The sequence below is a fragment of the Diabrotica undecimpunctata genome, chromosome 2 (genome assembly GCF_040954645.1).
Source record: "Diabrotica undecimpunctata isolate CICGRU chromosome 2, icDiaUnde3, whole genome shotgun sequence".
NCBI classification, from domain to species: Eukaryota; Metazoa; Arthropoda; class Insecta; order Coleoptera; family Chrysomelidae; genus Diabrotica; species Diabrotica undecimpunctata.
The window spans coordinates 85,237,369-85,262,287 of record NC_092804.1 but is presented as its reverse complement, the minus strand read 5'-3'; the positions used below and the strand labels follow the sequence as shown (position 1 = coordinate 85,262,287).

Below are 24,919 nucleotides of genomic sequence, written 5' to 3'. Positions count from 1 at the left end.
ACTTTCACGTTTGCTTTAATTAAAGTTATTTGCACAAATCTTAGAATAGTTATTCCGAAGACGTTCTGTGATGTAGCCCGATAGAGCTTTTATATTAATATAGCTTTTATAAAGGAATCATGTTAAATAAAAAATTTTTCTTAATTCTCTATTTATTTTTTTTTTATAAAACGATACAAATTGTCTGATCACTAAACTTACCTAAACTCAATACCAGGAAAGAATGGATCCCCATTTTTATAAAATATAACTCGTCTGGCTCTCCAATAGGACAAATTATTGTACCTGCTGGCAGTCATGGTCATCTCTGCTCGACTCTTGGGTCTCGGTGGCGCAGCAACTGGTACCATCGAAGATGCGTCGCTGGCATTATCGACCATAAGGGGTGAGCCAGGCCTGGAGGCTGTCGCTGAGCGCCAGTAGCCACCTGAATTAGAATGACAATTTTATATAAAATATTTTATAAACTTCTTAGGAATGTAAGTATCGTTCTCTCAACTATTGATTTTTTGCAAAAATTTGAATTTAATTGAATTTTGCTTACTGAGAAATGTGTTAAATCATTTTTATGAAAACTAGAAAACAAAGAATATCAGTTCAAACATTTAATAATCTCTTGCATTTAAACAGCAGGCGTAAATATATATCTCTACTGTTTTCTTTAATTATAAGCAAGTATCATATCCTGGAGTTGGCGTTTATTGAAAATGCTTAGATCTCCCTCGGACTTAGTTACGAGCAAATACTGTATAAAAACTGCCTCACCAAGTTAATCAAGGCGTTTCAATGATCTTGCACTAGAAAAGCACATTCTTCTTCATATATTCTTCCTGTATAGTCTAAGATAGGGAAGAAGACATGCGCAATAATTAGTATATTCTTGAAACCTACTCTTTATTTTAAATAGCGTTCTCAAAAACAACTCTCCAGTCCGTGCAGCAGCAAATCTTTGGTTATTATTTATTTATAAAACTTTAAAGGGGTAAAACCTACACTCTTTATTTCAGATTGTTGCGAAGCCTAAGATAAGTAAATTTAAGCTTTTGCAAGTTTTAATTTCGATCAATTGTTATTGCATAATTAGCGCTCAAAGGTAATTAGGTGAATTAGGTAAAAAACGATATTTTATTAGAGGGACCATATTTTTTGTAAAAATTCTTGCATAATATTTTTTATCATATTAAATTGTTATACTCGTTATACTTGTTATACTCATCAAAATGAAATATAACTAAATTGCATCGGTCCATTTGTTGCTAAGATATGATAATCCCAAGACTAAAAAAGTACTACACTATAACTAAAAAAATAAATGAATAAAAAAGAAAAGTATTTTAAAAGTGTGTAAAATATTTAAATCTTAGCTGAGCACTTTCGGCTTATAAAGCCATCTTCAAAGCTATGGTCAAAATTTAAAAAGTACCATTATAGTTAGAGTGCCCGTCGCATCGGCAAAATGTTTATGATAGATACTCTCTCCAAACTTTGGCTATCACTTCATTAGACCGAGTATGACACGATTTTCATCTGCAACTTTTATTTGGTTATGTGGCGTTTTTCCATTAATTTTTCTGAAAATATTCACTCATCAGACAGAAACATCCGAAAACAAGTTCCGTCAGACAATATGAAAGGTTGTTTGTGCTACTGTTAATGAAAGTATTCTGAAAAAATAGTCGTCAGACGAGAATTATGAATGTTTTATTAAAAAACACTTTTTTTAAAAGCACAAACACTCAAAACGAACTTTTATTTATACTAGAAAATATCTTAGTTATAATTTAAAATATAATATTCACACTACAAATCGAAATATATATATCACGCTGAAAAAGGTGGTTTTACAATGCTTTGTTTATAATAAATACACTTCTTGCTGAATTTGCTGTTCTAGTACATCATAATTGATGTTGCAAGGTTCCAAAGTGTATGGTGCTGATAGGCGGTAACTTCTTATTGAATTCTCGTGATCGAATATACTGGATTCTGTCATTGTACTTTAAGTATTACATCCTCTGAAGAAGTTTTGTGAAGGACGAACAATTGCATTAGTGTCTTCTAAAGTTTCGTTGCTAGAATTTGTTTTCTTATTACTTGTTTTATACTTGTAAAATATATAAGGGCAGATTATTTTAATTAAGATATATACAAGAGTCATCCAAAAATGGTTATGGCTATTAGGCGATCGATTTACACCTAAAAGCAAAGCACAAACCGAATAATTTTGGCATGTTTCTGCACCAAACATTTTTTATTCGATTTTATATTTTTCAATATATATTAATTTAATATAAGTTAAAATGTATTTTTTTTACTTTTTCAAGTGGGCCGAAATTTGTTATTAACAAATAACTTTTTGTTATTCCCTTCGACTCAATTTTTTTAGGCGTGTCTCATCCAAATAAATGTTTTTTCTATTTTGGTAACTTTTTGAAAAGTATTTAAAAATTTTTAATTTTTTGTTGAAAAAATGCCTTAATTAGAGACTTTTGGGATTTTTTTTCTAAAAAACTACACTATAAATTGCAATATTGTAAAAAGCTTTAAACCTTCAAGTACAAGTAAGAATATTTCTGCAAGGATAAATGGATTATATCTTACTCAAAACATGGCACTAAATATTTCGATTATGTTTTTCATATTCAAATATAAAATCAATAAGTTGCTCGTCTATATGGTTCCATGGTTTTGGGTTAATGGTCTCTAGGTGTTCTTCGTCCTTAGATAGTTAAGGAATTTGTCTAAGAGAATGTGATCTATCCTCAATGGTTTGAATTTCGTTGTTGTTTGAAAATCTATGATCCTAATTTTAGGAAGCATAAGAGGTTCCTCTGGAATGGTTGTTCTTGAATGTATCTATTTATCTATTTATTTAATCTCTGGATTGGGGTTTTAAATTCACATATTGGCGGAAGATTAATGATATTCCTTTTAGGCCCAAACCTTTTATTGTAGAACATCGAGTTGTAATTTTTGTTGATTCCGGGAATGTACCAATACAATAGGTTTCTGATAGTCTTTGGATGACGATGTCTTGAGTTTGGATAGGGGTGAATTGGCAAGAAGCTGCTTTTGTGTAAGATTTTCTTAATACAGTCTTCGGTTTTCGTTGCTTCTAGTATGGTTCCTTCTCCTATGCAAAGATATCTCTTGTCGATTCGGGCACTTGGTTCTTCCAAATATTGAAAGGATTTTTCATGTATGAGGAGATATTGTTCATGGGGGATAATCGCAGTAGAATTTGCGATAGGTATCGGAAAAAATGATAATAAATAAAGAAATGAGTACATAGGACTGGAAAGTGGAGAATAAATATAATAGTATGGTTTGAATATTAACTACTTTAATGGTGTAGTATTTTAAGATGTCTTCGTCTTTAATGTACACAATCTGGTTTGACTTATGGTGTTCTAATTTTATTGATGACATATTTTATTTCTTGTTTTTTGATCATACTGTTCTAGAAAGTATTTACACGAGAAAATGTAATGGTGTCTTCTAGGTCATTTATTAGCTGACGAATAATTTGGAGAGTTAAATTTAATTGATCCAAAACATTCCTTGCTTGTAAATAATGGTTGAAGTCAAAAATAAATGTATTGAAGTTTGCATTGATATAGTTCTTCCTTTATTGGTAGTTGTCTGAAGAAGTGTATAAAATCGTATGTATGTGCTAATGTGAATCTTTACTTGTACCAAGTTGAGGGGAGTTATTCCTGGGTTGTCTTTCAGGTCGTTAATCTTCACTTCCTTTCCCATCCTCAGGGTAATCTTGTGGGAAAAGTTTAGAATTAGTTTTTGACTTAGGTTAATGTTTTATATTTTTCTTATGTACATTGGCTTTTGATTTAATAACAGAAACTTCGTTATTTTCTTTTATAAGTTTTCCAGAATATCGCGGAAGAATAGGACTTGTCTTGATTTGTTTATGTTTTGGATTACTCTCCCTTTGTTTTCTTGTATATGCTGGTTACCTTCCTTGTATAGTTCTTTAGTTATCTCTCTATGATTTTGTACATAATTATTTAGTATTATTTTCTCTATGTCAACATCAAAGGGATCTTTTGCGTCGATATGTGTGTTTATTATATCAATTGGTTTTAACTTCGTTACTGAATGTATGGATTTTTACCTGATTATAGCGTATACTATAGGGGAAGTGAATAGCTAACGATAGACCTCTGGGATCACATGTCTTACCGGAAGGTATGTGGTAATAAAACCTGGATGAATAGTTAAACATTACGTCTGTTAGCAAGTCCGATTCCCACCTCCACGTGGTACTTCCTGGGTAACGCTAACGGGAAAGGGCGAAAGGCGAGCTTCCGGCGCCTTAAAACTGGAACACTCCGGATAAGGGAGAAAACCCCGACAGAAAACATGAGGAAGGCAATGGGAAACCACCTCATTAATTTTCCCAAGAAAGTTATGATGGTAAATGGAACTAAATCGATGGCCCCCAGTGCCCGGCAGAACTTAAATGTTCAGGGGGTGCTAAGAATCCCCGGGAGGAACAAAAACAAATACAAAACTAAAACAAACAATGACGTCAAAGTAGCGACCTGGAACATCAGAAGCCTTTATGAGGCTGGAAAGCTAGCAAACGTGTGCCAAGAAATGAACAGATTCAATATAGATATTTTAGGTCTGAGTGAAGTTAGATGGCCTAACTCAGGAACAACAAAAATTATGAACAAAACACTCTATTATTCAGGCAACAATGATCCAAAACATTTCAATGGAGTAGGTGTAATAATAAACGATGAATTGAGTAACGCAGTTTTAAACTTTATACCACTCTCTGACAGAGCAATGCTGTTGCAAATAAGGAGTTCTCCTTTTAATGTGAATATTATTCAGGTCTATGCACCAACCGCAGATAAGTCAGATGACATACTAGAAGAATGGTATGAAGATCTACAAAAGCTCATGAAATTGACAAAGAAAGAAGATATTAACATCGTCCTAGGAGATTTTAATGCTAAAATAGGAAGAGAGAAATTCCAAAATATCGTAGGAGAATACGGACTAGGAGAACGAAATGAAAGAGGAGAGAGACTATTAGAGTTTTGCCAGCAACACAATATGATAGCAACAAACACTTGGTTTAAGTTACCTCAACGCAGGTTATACACCTGGACTTCCCCGCTACACACAAAAGAAAGAATAATAAGAAATCAAATAGATTATGTTTTAATCAACCAACGATTTCGTAACTCCATTACAAGTACAAAAACATATCCTAGTACTGACGCAAATTCCGACCACAACCCTGTAGTAGCAAATATTCGCACAAGAATTAAAGTAATAAAAAATGCAAAGCCGAAGAACAAACCTAATATGGAACTACTAAAAGATGTACAGATTAAAGATAAAACCACTGTAAAACTAAATGAAAAACTCTCAGAAATAGACCGAACCCAAATAAATATCCAAAATATAAATACAACTTGGCAACGAATAAAATCCATCCTCGTCAATTCTGCAAGGGAAGAAATTCCAAATACACGATTAATGGCAAAAAAAGACTGGATGACACCAGTTATTCTAAAGATGATAGACGAAAGGAGGAAATACAAAAATAAGAACACAAGCGATTACAAACGATTAAATACAGAAATAAGAAGGAAAATAAAAGAATCAAAAGAGAAATGGCTCGAAGAAAAATGTAAAGAAATAGAAGAATTAGAACATAGACATGATTACTTTAATATGTACATGTACAAGAAGGTGAAAGAATTTTCATTCATCCACAAAAAACAACATTGCCCACTGGTAAATAACAACGGAGAGTTAATTCATAACACCAAAGATAAAATAGAAGAATGGGAAAAATTTATACAACAGCTGTTCCGAGATGAAAGAATAGACATTACAATAAATAATGTCACTGAAAGCCCACCAATTCTAAAAGTCGAAGTGGAATATGCCATTAAACAATTAAAGACCAATAAAAGCCCTGGACCTGATGAAGTTTATCCTGAAATACTTAAATTGATCGAAAGTAATAACATTGATTTGTTAGTAATTTTGTTTAATACAATCTACGATACTGGGGAAATACCAGAGGAATGGTTAGAATCTATTTTTATTCCCATACCAAAACAAGCTAACTCCAGGCGATGCGCAGATTTTAGATTAATAAGTCTTATGAGCCAAATGCTTAAAATTCTATTAAAAATACTTCACAATAGGGTATACAAAAGGTGTGAAAAAGAAGTTGGATACGATCAATTTGGATTCAGAGCCGGAATGGGGACCAGAGAGGCCTTGTTTTCATTACAAGTACTGCTGCAGAAGTGTTACGACCAACAAAAGGATGTCTTTCTATGTTTTGTAGACCTTGAAAAGGCATTTGATCGCGTAAACCATAATAAAATGTTAAATTCCTTGCAGAGCATCAACTTGGATAGCAAAGATCTCCGATTAATTAAGAACTTATATTGGAGGCAGAGTGCCAAGATTAGGATCGACGATCATACATCTAGAAATATTAGTATAAATAAAGGAGTAAGGCAAGGATGCATACTATCCCCTATGCTGTTCAATCTTTACTCGGAACTACTATTCAAGCAAGCCTTGGAAAACCTTTCCACAGGAATAAAAATTAATGGAGAACCAATATCTAGCATAAGATATGCAGATGACACTGTCCTACTGGCTGATACAGACACAAACTTACAGAGGGTTATAGACCACCTTAAGGATGCTTGTCGAGAGTTTGGAATGAAGATCAACGAAAAAAAAACAAAAGTAATGGTGATCCAAAGAAAACAGAATATCCCCTTACCTATAAAAATAAATGGGAATATTTTAGAACAGGTAAACCAATACAAATACCTTGGCTGTTGGATTAATTGCAAGCTGGACCCAGAACAAGAAATTAAAGCGAGAATTGCTCAAGCTAGGGATAGTTTCTTTAAGATGCGCGTTCTATTCTGCGATACACATATAAATATTAAATTGAGATTAAAACTTGTAAAATGTTTTTTCTGGTCTGTTCTTCTCTACGGAGTCGAAACATGGACTTTAAAAATAAAGAGCCTGAATAGAATCGAGGCATTTGAAATGTGGGTGTACCGTAGAATTTTAAAAATTCCTTGGACAGCACGAAAAACAAATGAAGAAGTACTAGCGAGACTCAATTTAGAAAAAGAACTATTGAGAACAGTCAAAAGAAGAAAAACCAGTTATTTAGGGCATTTGTTGCGCAACGAGAAATACTACATCCCTCAGTTGATAATAAAAGGCAAAATAGAAGGAAAGCGAGGAATTGGAAGAAAAAAATTGTCCTGGTTACGTAATATCAGAAACTGGACAGGACTTGGATTTGAGGAACTCTTAAGAACAGCTGAAGATAGACAAACGTTTGCCACCATAACCGCTAACCTCCATTGATGGAGACGGCACTTGAAGAAGAAGAATAGCGTATACCATTTGTTCTTTTATCGATAACTTTGCTTTGGTGTTCCTTAGGATCCGAAGATGTTCAATTAGTGTAGAATGAAACCTCTCAATCTTAGCATTGGATTGCGGATCCTCTGGCGTTGTGGATTAAGGTTTAATATGAGTCGATAAATTCTTGTATTATCCAATTTTTGAATTCTGTATCATTATCGGCTACTATCATTGTTCGGAGTCCATGATGTGTTACATTCATGGCATTTTCTCCATTTATTGGGTAGGCTTGTCCATACTTTGAAAATGCGTCTATTATGGTTAGAAACTTCTGTCCATTGGCCTGAAATAAATCGATGTAAACTATTTCCAGTGGTTTAGTAGAAGTTAATGTACCCATAAATTTTGGCTTGGGAGGAAGTGTGTCATATTTATTTTCTTGGCATATGTCGCAGAAGTTTATAACAAGTCTTATGTCTTTCTACATATTAGGCCATTAATATTGTTTTCTTATTTGACTTTCTGTTTCAGCTATTCCTTTATAATCATTTTCTTAAAAATTTGTACGTTTGACTGTAGTGGACAGTTTGGATAATAATTTGGTTATTGTAAAAGTTAAGTGGCTTTTGTTAAATAAGTGTGCCAAGAACTGGATTTACTGCCGCTGTATGTCTTGTTTTATTTCCCTTCGTTTGTTTTGATCTTCATTTTCAACCATATCGTCTGAAATATTTTCCGGGATTAATTGTTTTCCTTTTCCATTATAATCTCATTGACTATTCGATCTTCATCTGGAATATTATATGTTGACCATCCATCATCTTTCATATCGCCTAAATCATCAAAAACTTCCTTAACCCTCCGGCGGTTGCGCCGGCGGCAAACACACCGCACGACTTGTTTCAAACTGTATAACACAAGAAGCGCTGAATGTCAAACTCTCTAGTGTTAGGTATTCCTTCCTTTCAGTGTGCACGAGTAGCTAGTAGAGTGCAGTCAGATTTTAAGTCGCATCAAGTTCGTTGATATTACGTTTTTTGTGGGTGTGTTACTTTTGCGGTACAGTTGCCGCTACGCGACCGATAATGTAAGTGTTTTATTTTATATAATTTTTTAAATATTCTAAACAATTTTTTGCTCTAGCAAAAAGAATTTCACGAGAATTATAAGAAGAAAGGCTTAACGAACAAGAAAAGCACGGTGAAAGTGAAATAGACAATGACGATGATGAGTGTATAGCGAGAGAATTAGAATGTATAGCGAGAGAAGATCATGATAGTGAGTCCGAGCAATGTGCTAATTAAGATGATCATAAAGAATGCATACCTTCCTGGAGACTTCAAGACTTTCCTGGAGATTACAGATTTTTTATCGGACGAGATGATGAAAATGTTTTTATAAGCAAACTTCAGGTAAGACAAAGTCAAAAAATATTGTTAAGATATTACCCGGACCAAAAACGTTGGATAGAAACGCTTCAAACGGTATGGAAGTATTTAGCTTATTCATCACTGATAAAATATGTATCTAATACAAACAAATGTATTGAATTAAAAATGTACAAATATTCAAGAGACAGGGAGAAAAGTATCAAAATCTGTAATAAAGGCTCTCTTTGGAGCTTTACTTATTGGTGTTAAAAAAAGAGCACACACAAACTGTGCCGAGCTCTGGGACACAGACGGAACAAGAAAGAATCTATTGCGAACACTTTTTAGCTACAACCGATTTTTATTTTTACTTCGAGCAATAAGATTTGGTGATTTACGTACTAGAGACGAGCAAAAAAAAACTGATAAACTGGCACCCATACGAGAATTTCATGAACAATTTGTCACGAATTGTAACTCTCATTTTTAACTTAAGCGAATTTGTTACAATTGATGAAATGCTACACGCCTTTAGGGGAACATGCGGATTTATTTAGTATATTCCGAACAAGCCAGCTCGGTATGGAATTAAAATTTACGCACTATTCGATGCAAAAACTTTTTATACATACAACTTTAAAATATTGCGGAAAACAAGTTACTGGGCCATATTTACAATCAAATAAAGCGATTGATGTTGTAAAAAGATTGGTTGCACCGATTGAAAAATTTAATAGAAATGTGGCAACTGACCATTATTATAGTAGCTTCTCGTTAGCGGAATATCTTTTAGAAAAAGGACTCACATTTTTGGGAACTTTAAAAAAAAATAAAGAGATACGGCGAGAATTTTTAGATACTAAATCCAGAGATCTTCAATCAAGCCTATTTGGTTTCCAATATGACAAGTGTCTAGTTTCAACGGTTCCAAAAAAAAAACAAGGTTATACTATTTCTTTCCACGATGCATGATGATAATCATGTGGACGAAGAAGCCAAAAAATCCGCTGTAAATTTGGATTATAATGCTACAAAAGGAGAGGTAAATTCCGTCGACCAGATGTGTTCATCCTACAGTAGCTCCAGAATTACCCGGAGCTCCAGAATGACCTATTTCATTATTTTATAGACATCTAGATATAGTAGCAATAAATGCCTGTTTTTAAAATTAATATCCTTGACAATAACAAACGACGAAGAGTAGTTCTTAAAGATCTGACATATGAAATTATAAATGACCACTTAAAATTGAGAGCAGCACTAAAAAATCTTCCTAAAGAAATGTATGTTTATTTAAAAAAATATAGAGATAATGACGAAACCGTTCAAAACATTGTTCAAAACAAATAATCGCACGAAAGCTATTTGTCAGCAGTGTAAAAATAACGTATGTAAGAAACATAGCCACATCTCTATTAAATGTATCCATTGTGACAATACTGATTAAATGGAAAATAGCGATAAGTATGTTTTATTTGTAATCATAGGTAACTGTAATGGTAATAAATTAAATTTAGAAACTAAAAACTTATTTTTTTTTTGTAAATACTGAAGAAATCAATGAAATGTCTTATTTAAAGATCTAAAAATTGAAAGTATCTCGCGGTTTAAAAGCCGCCACGCGACTTACCATGGAATTTTTTTTGTGCGACCGCCGGAGGGTTAATTTGTGAATCAATGTCCTTAATTACTTTTGTGTGTATTTCAATTCGAGACAATGGCATCTGCGTTGGTGTTGACTTTACCGTTGTTGTAAATTAGCTCAAGTCAAATTCTTCAAATTTTAGTCTCCAACATACCTACTAATTTGAAGTTGAGTTCCTTTAATGAAAATAGGTATTACAAGGTCGCGATGATCGAAAAGTATTTTAAATTTCCTTTCAAATAAGTAGGGTTGGAAATACTTAGTTGCCCACACTATTACTAACATTTCCTAATGGCTCATCATTTATAATTTTTTGCATGTTTTAAAGCATTCTATAAATTTGGGTGTATGTTTGATTTTCACATCCTTTTTCAAGCATTTTATTAGAGGTTTTGTGATTTTTACGAAATCTCTAATAAACTTCCTGTAATATCCCAGGAATCCAAGAAATCCTCTTATTTCCTTTGCTGTTTTCGAAATTGGATTTTAGGAATTGGTTTTATTACTTCTGGTGTGTATACTTGTCCTCGAAATTTACCTTCCTTTTTTAAGAACTCACATTTATCGACTTGGATTTTGAATCGGTCTTCTCTTAGTCGTTGAAATACCTTTGTGAGATTTACAATGTGTTCTTGCAGTGATGTTGAGTACATGATTACGTTGTCCATGTAGACGAGACCTATTTCTCTTTGGAGTCCTTTTATTACGTTGTCCATCATTAGGTGAAACGTGGACGGAGCATTCTTAAGTCCAAATGGCATTCTTGTTCATATTTTAGATAATTCGGAAAATATAAAGAAGCTATTTCTGGATTAAGAAATGATTTTGTGGATCCTATATCAATTAAAAGTCGTAAAGGATGGCTAGAAATTTCGATATAGAGGGTAGCTCCTTCTTATCGAAAAATGAATGGAGTTCTATTACGTTTAGGCTGCTTCGCTTGGGTCCTTTGGAAAATGTACGTCCTCTTCGTATTCTGGTTGTTAATTGTCGTGAGCAGCTTGGAAATTTTCAGCATACATTTGACTGGTTCTGGGACCTAAATTCTAGAGAGTTTGAATTTTATCTAAATTGGTTAAAGTTTGGCTGCCGGAGTGGCTATTGGAACTGGTTCTATGAGTAGAATTGCCTAACCGGTTACTGTCATTGCGAAGTTGTCAAATTTGGCTGTTGTAAAATTGAGAATGGTTTTTGGATGGGTACTGGAATCTGATTAGTTAGTCTTTGCGATCGACGTTCTTGGTAGTTTTCGTTTCTTCCTGATGTTGTGGGTTGAGTTATCTGATTTTTTGAACATATCGTACATTGTTTGCTTCTTGCACATATTGTATTGCTGTTGCTAAACTTCCCGATCCCATTGCTCTAAAAACGAAATCCATTGGTTTTCCTATTCCTGCTAGGATGTTGTGAGAGCTTGTTGACGGAAAAATTCTTATTTGCTTCATATTTTTATCTCAGCATTTACAGTATGTAGTTATATGTAGTTGTATTACAGCTTAAAAAATCCATTATTTTTTCGTAAAAATGCATGGTAGATTCCGTTGAGCCTTGCCTCAAATTTACCAGCTTCCTTGTAAGCGAGTTTTTATCTCCCTGATCTCCAAAATTTTGAATTAATGCATTTTTTATTTTATCCCAAGTTTCACATCTATATAAAGATATAAGTTATTTTTCTCTACCTGTTAATTTACTTATAATACCGTGAAACAAAAATTTATTTTATATATTAACTGCATTAAGTTTATCATAATAATGGTTAAGAAGTTAGCATTGTCGAAACTTATAAATGGGGATACTCTTAAATTATTTTTAAAATTATTTATTTTGATAGGTGATACTCTTAAAGTATTTAATACTATTAAATCTATTTCTTCGCAGACGTAAGTCAGTGTACCGCTGTCCTGGTTGTGTGTACTTGGTCACTCAGCTGTCGATTTTATGAAATACATTTTAATTACATAACATCAATGCTCAGATTGCGCGAACTTCGTCCTTTGACCTACCTGAAATTTTTTGTTTAAATTAGCTTCTAAATCTAACTTTAAGTCAGCTAAGGACTGTGACATGTTTCAATAAATATATATATTCTTAATGCTAAGTAATAAAATTCGCTTACAAGATAAAGATGATGCTGATGTGCATTCCTTCGATCTTAAAGAGTTCTAACTTCTAATTCCCTCGGGCGAACTCTCTGCAGGGGTTTTCCCCAGGAATGGTTCTTGGAATAGTGGACAAACACTTAAAAGTGACGAGGATCTTCCAAGATTCCACTTCCTTACTGACTCTGCGCCTATTATGAATGTTCTTTTGGATAACACTTTTTTTTAAATCACAAACACTCAAAATAAACTTTTATTTACACTAGCAAAGATTTTAGTTACAATTTAAAATATAACATTCAGACTACATATACCTATAAATATATATCAGACTGAAAAAAGGTGGTTTTACAATGTTTTATTTATAATAAATACCCTTGCTGAAGTTGCTGTTCTGGTACGTCGCAAATAAGGTTGCAAAGTTTCAGAATGTACGGTGCTGAGAAGCGCTAGCTTCTTTTTGATTTCTTGTAATCGAATATACTGGATTCTATGGCGGTCATTGTAATATATTTCGCATTAAATGATCTATATTTATCATCAGAGAATTTTATTTTCGCGTTTTTCTTATAATTTTCAAGTTATTTTATTAAAAGAAATTATTGAAAATTTACAAAAAAACATCAAAAAGATAGCACATTAAAAGTTTCCACAAAAAACACATTAAAACTTTTGTTTATGGTACGGGTGCAAACGCCCAACAATAAGCCCGTACCCAACTATAAGCCCGTACCCAACCATAAACCCATGCACGCATACCATGAACAAACTTCTAAGGGTGCGTTCATTACGGAGACCATCGCATGGTATCCTCGCCTAGAACATAGCACTGATAGTCCAGGAAAATAAGCATTTTTTCATGACACTCGTCCGGCCAGGCAAATGACAATTGTTTTGAGTAGTATGGACTTCTGTAACCAAAACCTATATGTTTCCTGTAGTCGATTTTTTGGACTTAATTATTTATCAACAAATTGAGGTCAAAAAACGGAAAATTTTTGCTATTTTGGTCTATCAGCAAAAAAAATAAAGCATTTAAACAAATTTTAGAAGAGAAAAAACTTATAAGTTGCATAAAAACTTTCAAAATAGCGTTTTTTAAATGTTTCTATCCTTATTTGTTGCTAAGGAAGTTGCAGAATAAGTCAAAAATTTTGGTTTTTTGTAAATGTTAAAAATAAACTTATACAATTTATATTTCATGAAATGCTGTGTCATATATTACTTAAAATATGGTCAAAATTTCAAAGTGATGAGTCAAATATTTTAAAAGTTATTTTATTTGTTTATCCCAAATTAATTTTTTTTGCAACAATGTAAGTCAGAAAATTATTTTGTATTAGTAATTGTAAGGGTAGTTTCTGGAAGAAGACTCGTTCTAATATTTACATTAAAAAAATTAAGAAAATTAATTTTAAATATTGCAAAAATATTTGCAAAATCATGTCGTTTTTTGCTTATAAACAATTAGAATAACTTTGTAACCATTGCCTGTTAAAATATTATTTTTTTATATTTACAAAGCATGAATTTTTTCACAAATTTAAAAGAAAAAATAATTGTACTAAAATAATTTGGGACAAAGTTAGCCTATTTTTTTATCTAATTTGTAGCAGCTTTGTTTATATCTTCTCATATATATGATATATTCTTCAGTATAGTTTTGAAATATTGTAAACATTTCATTTAATTAGCGAAACAAAATGGTTCAGCAAAATTAAATGGTCCACTTACTCGACACTAGGGGAGTCTCTTACAACATGTAAAAATTTCATTTTGTGAATAACATGATCTTTGAATGTATATTTGAATACTTGCAATTATTTTAATAAAAAAAGTAGATGTATTAGATTAGATTAACTTACAATATTGTAAAAAATAGATTGAACGATTTACAAAGATAGGATAAAAAAATATATAAGTAAAATTTGTGGGAAAAAAATTATTCTAACTTTATTTCTGTCATATCAAATTATTAATAAATTATTTACAATTTTATTAAAGAAGTATACATTAATCAGAAAGATTTCTATTTTACATTTAAACTTACCTTAAATATTATTTAAAAAAAATTAAACAAATTAGGTGGTTTAGTTGACAATTTATTTATTGAACTAGTGCATATTTGTAATGTACGCAAAAAGTACATACAAGTTCAAAAAGAAACGTTAAAATACATAAAAAAGGACCAGCGATACAGTTATCAGCTCCTTCCCACTCCCTTCAGCTTCAGCGAGTTTCAAAGTCGGCTGATTTTAAAGAACACATTTTGAAGCTTTGTGGACGATTCCATTAAAAGGCAATATTTTTAGAAGCTAATACATTAAAACTATAAAGTATATTCTTTCAAATAGCACCAATTAGATTTCCTAATTGTTATAAACAAAGCTGCTATGATTTAAATAAAAAAAGAGGCTAACTTTGTCCCAAATTATTTTAGGACAATTTGAAAATTAATTTTTTAAATTTTTTTTAATGTAAATAATAGAGTCTATAAGTCTTTTTCTTCCAAAAAATACCCTTACAATTACTAAAACTATATAATTTTCTGACTTATATTGTTGCAAAAAAAATTTATTTGGGATAAACAAATAAAATAACTTTTAAACTATTTTACCCATCACTTTGAAATTTTGATTATATTTTAAGCACTATAAGACACAGCATTCCATAAAACATAAATGTTTTAATTTTATTTTCAAAAAAGTTATTAACATTTATAAAAAAACCAAAATTTTTTACTTATTTTGCAACGTCATAAGCAACAACTAAGGATATAAACATTTAGAAATCTCCATTTTGAAAGTTATAAGTTTTTTTTACTTTTACATATGACTTTCTTTTCTTCTAAAATTTGTTTAAAATGCTTCACTTTTTGCTGATAGACGAAAAAAGCAAAAATGTTTCGTTTGTTGACCTTAATTTGTTAATAACTAATTAAGTCCAAAAAATCGACTGCAGGAAACATATAGGTTTTTGTTACAGAGGATCATACTACTCAAAACAATTATCGTTTACCTGCCAGACGAGTGTCAAAAACAGAGTACTTTTTTTTTTTTTTTTGGTTTTTTTGAAGAAAATCTTAACAATTTGTCGATTTTGTCCATCGAAAGTAGGAGAGAGGTTCTGTCAAACTCATTTGAGGTTGAGGGTTGAGGCTATCTTCGGTTTCCGTGATTGGCTTTTGTGGAGAGAGGTTGTATTATAATAGTTCTGTTCCTATCTTTATAAACTTTAATTTAATTTTTAGTTGTATATAAATAATTTTTATTGTTTAAAATCAATTGGAAAAAAAAAAAGATTTAAAGAGGTTTAATAATGGGGGATAGCACAGGGGGGGTTGGTCCTCCTAGTGTTGAGATGGTAATAAGTAAGAGAGATGATTCAGATATAGAATGTAATATAAATTTAGACAAAACATTTGTAGGAAATAATGATAATTCGGAGACCACTAATCAACATGAGAGTAAAAAAGACAAAAAACAGTATTCTTATCAGTATACCGACACTGGCCCATTTGAGGTCTATATGGAATCAAAAAACAATAACGTCGGAAATTATAGTTTTTTAAAGCTAGCAAAATATATACATGATAAGAAAATTGAGAATATACAAAAAATTAATAAAAAGGGTAAAAACCGAATTAGCGTTATTTTTAAGAAATGGGAATGTGCTAATAAATTTGTTTCAAATATAGAGATTAAAAATGATGGATATGAACTCTTTATTCCTGCTAATAAAGTAACTTGTAGGGGTGTAGTAAATAATGTTGATGCAAGTATTTCTGATGTTGAATTAATTAGTTTTTCGGGTACATCCTCAGTAAATATTAAAATTTTGGAGGTAAGACGTTTTAAAAGAAAATCAAAATATGATTCAGGCAAATACATAAATACAGAGACAGTTGCTTTTACCTTTTCAGGAAAACAAATTCCAAAAGAGGTTTCTATATATGGGATTCCCTTTAGGGTAAAGCCATATATGATTCCGGTGGTTCAATGTTATCATTGTTTTCGTTTTGGCCATACAAAAAATCAATGCAGAGGGGATAAAAAATGTAAAAATTGTGCTGATAAAGCACATGAAGGTGAATGTATGATGAAATGTCTCCATTGTAGTAGTAATTTTCATGTAAGTACTTTTAAAGAGTGTCCTGAATATGTCAGACAACAGAATATTAAAGCTGTTATGTCATTAGATAATCTCTCTTATTTTGAGGCAAGTGAAAGGTATCCATATGTCTCCAATAAAAAGTTATCAAAAGAAAATATATTTAGAGTAAGCCAGGACGAATTTCCACCTCTATCAAATCAGGTTAATATACCTGACAGAATTCCAATTAATGAGCGATGGATAGAAAATATTCGAAGTAACCCAGAACAGTGGTTTAGCAAAAAAACAGAAAATAGCGGGAACAAAAATAAAAGAAAAATTAACGAGTCAAATAAAACTTATGACAGAGAGCTTCACAATCAGAATTTAATATCTCCAAATGGCAGATTTGAAGAGGGAGCCTTCTCTGTTAGTTCTAAAAGTCCTATCCCTGGATGTTCACGTACAGAACAACTAGAGAGGGAAACGGAAAAAATATTGAATGAAATACTAAAAAAACTGAATTGGAGACATAAGGAAGACCTAATCACCTACTTGAACAAGCTAATTATACATGAAACTTCAACAAATAGAAAATTATTAGATCTAGATGGATCCCAAGAATCCATACATCCTACAATGGAACATAAAAAGTTTAAACAGTAATTATAATAGTTTAAAGATTTTTATACACGATTTTAACCCTAAAGTAATATTATTAAATGAAACATGGTTAAAAATAAATCATCATTTTTATTTAAGAGGGTATAAAATACATCGATTGGATAGATTAGATGGTTATGGTGGTATTGCTACTGCTGTTGATAATAGTTTGGATCATAAAGTAGTATATACTTATAACAATAATAATAGTAAAATTCAAATTTTAGCAGTTAAAATAGTTGATTGGGACATAACAATAATTAATATTTATATTCATCCTGGAGCAAAAATAGATTTAAATGGATGGGTTGGGCGAATAGAAAAAATCAGAGGCAATAAAATTATAATGGGTGATCTGAATGCACATAATGCACTTTGGGGAAGTCAGGTAACTACTAATGCTAATGGAAGAATAATTGCTGACTCTCTAGAGGATTTGGATCTAGTTTGTTGCAATGATGGAAGATCCACACGGATTACACTCCCAGGTCAGAATGCTTCAGCAGTAGATCTAACACTAATCTCCTCGGAAATAGTGAACAGATGTCAATGGGATGTGTTAGAGGACTCGGGTGGTAGTGATCATTTCCCAACGATGTGTAAAATCCAGACACAAATTCAACATACATCTATCCAAAAAAGTTACAAAAGAAACATTAAAAATGCCAATTGGGAAAAATACTGTTCAAAAATAGAAGAACTAATGAAAAGTGGGTGTAAAGAATATAGCACCTTTACGCAAATTATGGAGAAGGTGAGTGATGAAGAAATACCCTTTTTGGAAACAAAAAAGCACACAGGAAAAAAGAAAAGTCCTCCATGGTGGGACACGGAATGCTCAAATTTAATTAAAATGAGGAAAGAAAAAATCAAAAAATACAAAGAAGATGCAAGTACAGATAATTATATAGAAATCAAAAAAATCTTTGCCTATAGTAAAAAAATATTTAAAAATAAAAAAAGAAATAGTTTTAGATGCTTTTGTAATGGACTAAACAGGGACACTCCTCTAGCAGAAATATGGCGAACTGTTAAACAGTTCTCCACATATCAAAATGCAATAATTCCTGCCAAACTTCCCAGCAAACACATAGCTTTGGATATATTAAATAAATTGGGAATTGATATAACAGATCCAGAATTTACTGTTATTCAATCCAATGACAATGTGGAGGACATTTCCAGAGAGGAAATAATAAGTGTCATTAAAAAAAAGGATAAGGCTACTGGCTTAGATCTAATAACATATAGTATGATTGGCAGACTTCCTCAGGTAGCATTAGAATCACTGTCAATAATATTTAATCAAATAATGAACAGAAAAGCTGGATTTCCACAAGAATGGAAAAACACTCTTGTTATTCCTTTCTTAAAACCCTATAAAGATCCATTATGTGCAGACAACTATAGAAATATTGCCCTAGAGTCATGTGTGGGCAAAATACTCCAAAATATAATTAAATTAAGAATTGAACAAATAATTGAAAAAAATTGTATATTGAATCCAAAACAGTTAGGATTTAGAAGAAATAAAGGGTGTAACGATAATTTAGCTTTAACAATAAATTATATTAGAACAGGATTTAGTAAAAATTTAAATACAATCGCAATTTTTTTGGATATTAGTAGGGCATATGATACTGTCAATACGTTTTTGCTATATAAATATCTAATAAAGTATGGTATTCCAACAACCTATACAAACCTAATTATGCAATTCTTGCTCAATAGAAATATTTATATTAAAGATAAATCAAACAATATACTAGGCCCAATCCAAGCATCAACTGGATTGCCACAAGGGTCTCCTCTCAGTCCAATATTGTTTAATTTGTACTCTAAGTCTTTACATGATTTAATCAAACCTGAAATGGAGTGCTTCCAATATGCAGATGATTTTGTAATTCTGGTACAAGGGTCAGATATATATATAAATCAATTAATTGCTTAAATACTTACTTACAAAAATTACAGGAGTGGTTTGAAACACACAACTTTAAAATCTCAGCACATAAATCAAAAGCAATAATATTTAGAAAAAGAGCTCAAACTTATAACTTCCCCCACCTTATATACCAAAACATGGAAATCCCATGGAAAAATGAAATAAAGTATCTGGGGTTTCATCTACAGTGTAACTTGAATATGACAATTCAAATAAATGATATGATAGCTAAAGCAAACAAAGGAATTAATGTTATGAGAGCAATTTGTGGTACAAAATGGGGATCTGACCCAAACATTCTTTTAAGCTTATACAAAGGGATAGTAAGATCTCATTTAGATTATGCAGCCAATCTTTTAAATCCTTGCAGTAAAAGTCTGATGATGAAGTTGGAACAAGTACAAAATGTGGCCTTAAGGATTATAACAGGTTGTCTACGTTCTACACCAATTTTAATATTACAAGCGGAATGTTCAGTATCCACACTAAAAGTTAGAAGGGAAATATTGGCTCATAAGTATATATTGAAACAAATGTCTGAAAAAAATAACATAGTAATAAGAAGTTTAAATAAGTTAAATGAAGCTATAAACGCAAATAACCAATTTTGGAAGAATAAAGCTATACCAGACTACTCATTAGCATATACGGACATACTCAAAAAATCAAAAAATATAATCCGATACAAAATTAATCCCATATATGAAGTAGAAAGAAAAATTCTTTTGTATCCTATTACAATTAATAGCCTAGAATATGAAAAATATGAAATTGAATCTAATGAAATGTTTTTAGCAAAATATGGTGGAATATATAGTAATCATACCTATGTATATACAGATGGATCTATCGACCCACAAACAAACCAATCTGGATTTGGAATTTATATACCACAGATTAATTACAAATTTTCATCAAGGCTCCATAATTACACACAAATCTGTACAACTGAAATGATAGCTATATATAAAGCTATCTCTGTGTGCATTGAGAAGGGGATCATGAAAGCAGTTATCTTTGCGGATTCAAAAAGTGCTTTATCCAAAATTTCCAGTCTCAAATGGGATCAAATGGATTACGTAACCATAATGACCAAAAAACTATTGGTAGAAGCTAATAATATGGGATTCTCGATAGGAATAGAATGGGTACCTGGACATCAGGGGATTAAAGGTAATGAGGTAGCTGATAGGCTGGCGAATATTGGGAGAGAATTAAGAGTACCATATAATATAAAAAATGTTAGTACAGATATCTTTTGCGTTACAAAAAAAGACATTTTAACACAGTTCTACAATGAATGGCATTCCCAAATTAAACATAAAGATCCAAACTATTGCAGATTGCAGTGTGATTTCCCCATAAAACCATGGTATGCCAAATGTGGGTATATGGGCAGAAATACCATAACAAATATTAATCGTTTACGTAGTGGACATTGCAAAACTCCTTGCTATCTCTACAAAATAGGTAAAACGGAAACACCGATATGTGAATGCGGAACCATTGGAACAGTGATCCATATCTTCTTTGAAGGTCCCATAAATAAACACAAAAATATGGATCTGTATTTAGAACTAATAAAAGCAGGAATAGAGAGTCCAATATCTTTACATAGTATTCTATATAAACCCTCTGAGAAAGTTATAAAAATAATTATTAAATTCATCAAATTTTTTCAAATCGATCTATAAAATTTTTTTTTTTTTTATACTTGTCAAAATAACAAAATAAATCTAGAAAATACTGGAAATATCCTAACATACAAAAATGTACGTCCTTAAAATCCTTAATCCTAACCGAAGGTAGCATTACCCATATACCTAATGTGACAATGTTTGGAAGCTACCCCCAAACGAGAAAAGTCTAATCTAACCTTAAATGAAGAAGATAAACAAATGGAAAAGCTAATCTTTCAGTATCACCCAGTTGTCAATTAGCAGTAAACAGTAACCTTAAATGAAGAAGATAAACAAATAATGGAAAAGCTGATCTTTCAGTATCACCCAGTTGTCAATTAGCAGTAAACAGTAACCTTAAATGAAGAAAATAAATAAATGGAAAAGCTCATCTTTCAGTATCACCCAGTTGTCAATTAGCAGTAAAAAGTAACCTTAAATGAAGAAGATAAACAAATAAAAAAGCTGATCTTTCAGTATCAATCAGTCGTCAATTAGCAGTAAAGTAAACAGAAGTAGAAATTTATCCCTGGTTGTGCATTGCCTAGAGCAAGACGAGCATAACCTTACATGTACTGGGTAAATGATTATATAATCGAAACCCAAAAACAAACGAAGAAGAAGAAGAGTACTTTTTTTGCTTATTTCCCTGGACTATGATAGTGAAGTGAACGCTCGAATTTAAAATAAAATGTGAATGAATTTGGTAGCAGAGATGCTCGGTGCTCAGCATCTTGTAGTGTCGATCGTAGAGTACTACGGACGAGAATCTAAAAAATACTAAGCTGGAATACTATGGTCCAACTCCATGGTCCGATACCTGGCTCTAGGATGGACGCTGCGCGTTGAAATTGAACGCTGGAATTTTTAAAGTAATGCATTTATTTTACGTGGCGATCCAGCCTATGGTCCTACCGAGGGTGGGCGCCTTGTTATGAACGCACACTAATGTGTTTTTTGTGAAGTCTTTTTGAGTTAAAGTAATAGTTAAACAGTTTAAAAACAAGCTATAGCACAACTAAAGAAAAATAAGGCTCCGGATCCAGATGGAATACTTATAGAAATGTTGAAGGAGGGGAATGAAATTATTCTCGAAGAATTGAAAAAACTTTTCAACGAATGTTTTCACAGAGGAGAAGTCCCAGATGATTGGAATATAAATTTGACAATACTTCTCTTTAAAAAGAGAGACAGGAGAGATCTCAAGAACTATAGGCCAATCTCCGTGCTGTCTCAAATGTACAAATTGTTTATGAAAGTAACAGGTTAACGTCGAAGCTCGATAGCTACCAACCGGTAGAGCAGATAGGGTTCCGAAAAGGTTACAGTACAGCGGATCATCTTCTTACAGTCAGAACTCTAATAGAGAAAGCCAATGAATATCACTTGAACTTATATATTGGCTTCGTTGATTATGAAAAGGCATTCGACTCCACAGAACTTTGGGCAATAGAGAGAGCTATGAACAACTGCAGGATAGACTTCCGATACAGAATGCTCATACACAATATTTACAAGAAAGCTACAATGAAAATACAAATTGATGCGAAAACCAAAACTATACCAATCAACAGAGGAGTTCGCCAGGGAGATGTTATCTCACCAAAGCTATTCACACTTCGACTTGAAGACGTGTTCAAATACATTAACTGGGCAGATAAGGAAGTAAATGTTAATGGAAGAAAACTGAGTCATTTAAGATACGCTGATGACATTGTAATATTCACTACGAGAACTACAGACCATGATGACGCAACTATTTCAAGCTTCGGAAAAAGTAGGTCTTAAGATGAACTTGGAGAAAACAAAAATAATGACAAATACACCGAACATTCCAGAAATAACATTAAACGACATAAATTTAGAAACAGTAAGCGAATACATCTACATGGGACAGATAATGAAAATTAACAAAGAAAATCAAACTGCCGAAATTACCAGAAGAATAAGGTTAGCGTGGGCAGGATTTGGAAAACTGATTTGGATCTTGAAAAGCACTAAAATAGAACAGTATTTAAAAACCAGAATTTACGATCAGTGTATCCTCCCTATACTCACGTATGGTTCACAGACGTGGACACTCACTAAGTCCAATATGGATAAAATAGTAAAAGTACAAAGATCGATGGAAAGATCAATGCTCGGGGTGAGACTTATAGACAAAAAAAAACAAACAAATGGATTAGAAGCAAAACCAAAGTAAAAGACGCAGGAGAACATGTTGCCAAATTAAAATGGAGCTTCGCAGAACACAATGCCCGACTAAAGGATAAGAGATAGAACCACGAAATACAGCAGTGGAGGATATGGTTAGGAAAGAGAAGCAGAGGAAGACCACAGATGAGATGGGCTGATGACATTAAGAAGATCGAAGTACACAACTGGAAGCAATTGGCGCAAAATAGAAGACACTGGATTGATTTGGGGGAGGCCTATGTCCAAGACTTAAGGATTACTTAAGGCTGAAGAAGAAGAAGAAGAAGAACAGTTAAAGCTTCCTCTGCCACAGACCAAATAACAACCAGAATTACCTTTCTCAGATACCGCCTTTGAATTGTGTCCTTTGAAGCACGCGACCGCCATATGGAAAACGGAAAACATAAGCTCGCATTGAGAAATTTGTAACAAGCTACGATAAAACCGGAATTTAAATTTTACGTTGTTAATTTAGTAAATTTAGAATAATCTAATGTATTTTAAAATTAAGACATAAAATATTCCATATTAAGACTATTTACAATTGCCGTAAATAAATTAAACTGCGCTAATTTTTCTATTCTTGGATTAACATATAATTGAAATGTACTGAATTAAAATATGGGATCGAAAAAAGAACATTCTCTGAAAATTATATTATACAAAATGAGAAATAAATATGTACATATGATGGATTAGGATTACTTTCATAGTGAACATAGTTCAAATATTTTTGATAGTGCAAAGTGAACATTGCCTAAGATGCAAACTTGTAGTTACACTATATACGACGCTGCTAGTCTGTTAAATAATATAATTAAAGTCACATGCTTTTAAATTGGAAATACAAATATAAGTAATTCTCAGTTGTAAAATGAAAAAACAACAGACACTGGAATTTATCAATTGAGTGGAAAATTATTGGAAATAAAGAACAAATGACATTTATAAATAGTTTATTGCCTCCTGTTGAGGACAAAACTTGTAAGTTAACTACATATTGCTGAATGGAAATATTTTAAAACTACAATTTTTGAGTTTCTAAATCTTGTTCAAGATTATTTGTGTTTCTCTTTATTAAATGGATAACTATTTTTATTTCTTAGTTATATGACAAATAGGAGTCAGTTTGTCTACTGTCGGGAGAGAGTACTGGAACAGGTACTTTTTCAAAAGGTGTATTTCGAATTTCAGAAGTAGATGTAGAAGGTGCCACTACCCTTATGTCATGTAAAAATCTAATACTATATTTTTAATATAAGATTGATATCCACTTATTTTAATATTGAATGATCTTGATGTTTCACCTAAATAAAAATGGTTGCAAGATATTTTATAAATAAAATTCTTTATTATTTCTTGTTCATTGTTAGGTTTAGTTTTAGAAAAAATATCTTAATGTGTTTGTTCTTTTAAGTGTTGTTGAAATGTTGAATTCATTTCCTATCATTTTATGTTTTCCCGATATTTCTTTTATGTATCTATTGTATTGTTATTTTCCTTGTATTATTTCTTGTGAATGTTATAGGATCCCGTTCTAACTTTTTACTATTTCAGGGCATTTGACGTCTACGTATCGTTTTTCTGTCTTACACCACCTTCTGACACTTTGTTCTGGTTCAATCCCTGACGCATTTGACAACATACTAACGGATTTGGTATCCCGCCATTTAACAGTAACCATGTTTTGTTCACTGCAATAAAACTGTTCACTGTCCCCTTTTCCAAATTTCTTATCTGGTGAGTAATTCAATTTGGAAATTCGGTTGTTCGTGACAGTACCAGTTCCATAAAACTTTAATTCATTTAGACGAGAAATTAGATTAAGGGTT

The 24,919-nt window shown here is 32.0% G+C and overlaps 1 protein-coding gene across 2 annotated transcripts in view; it reads right to left on the bottom strand.

Moving 5' to 3' along the window:
* The window catches only part of DCX-EMAP (Doublecortin-domain-containing echinoderm-microtubule-associated protein), a 1,094,074-nt gene that overhangs the window by 982,067 nt on the left and 87,088 nt on the right, over positions 1 to 24,919 (bottom strand). For both annotated transcript variants that reach the window (XM_072521390.1, XM_072521389.1), the window contains exon 3: positions 202 to 427. In XM_072521390.1, the coding sequence (XP_072377491.1) occupies positions 202 to 427 (226 nt within the window). The remainder of the gene's footprint in view (positions 1 to 201; positions 428 to 24,919) is intronic.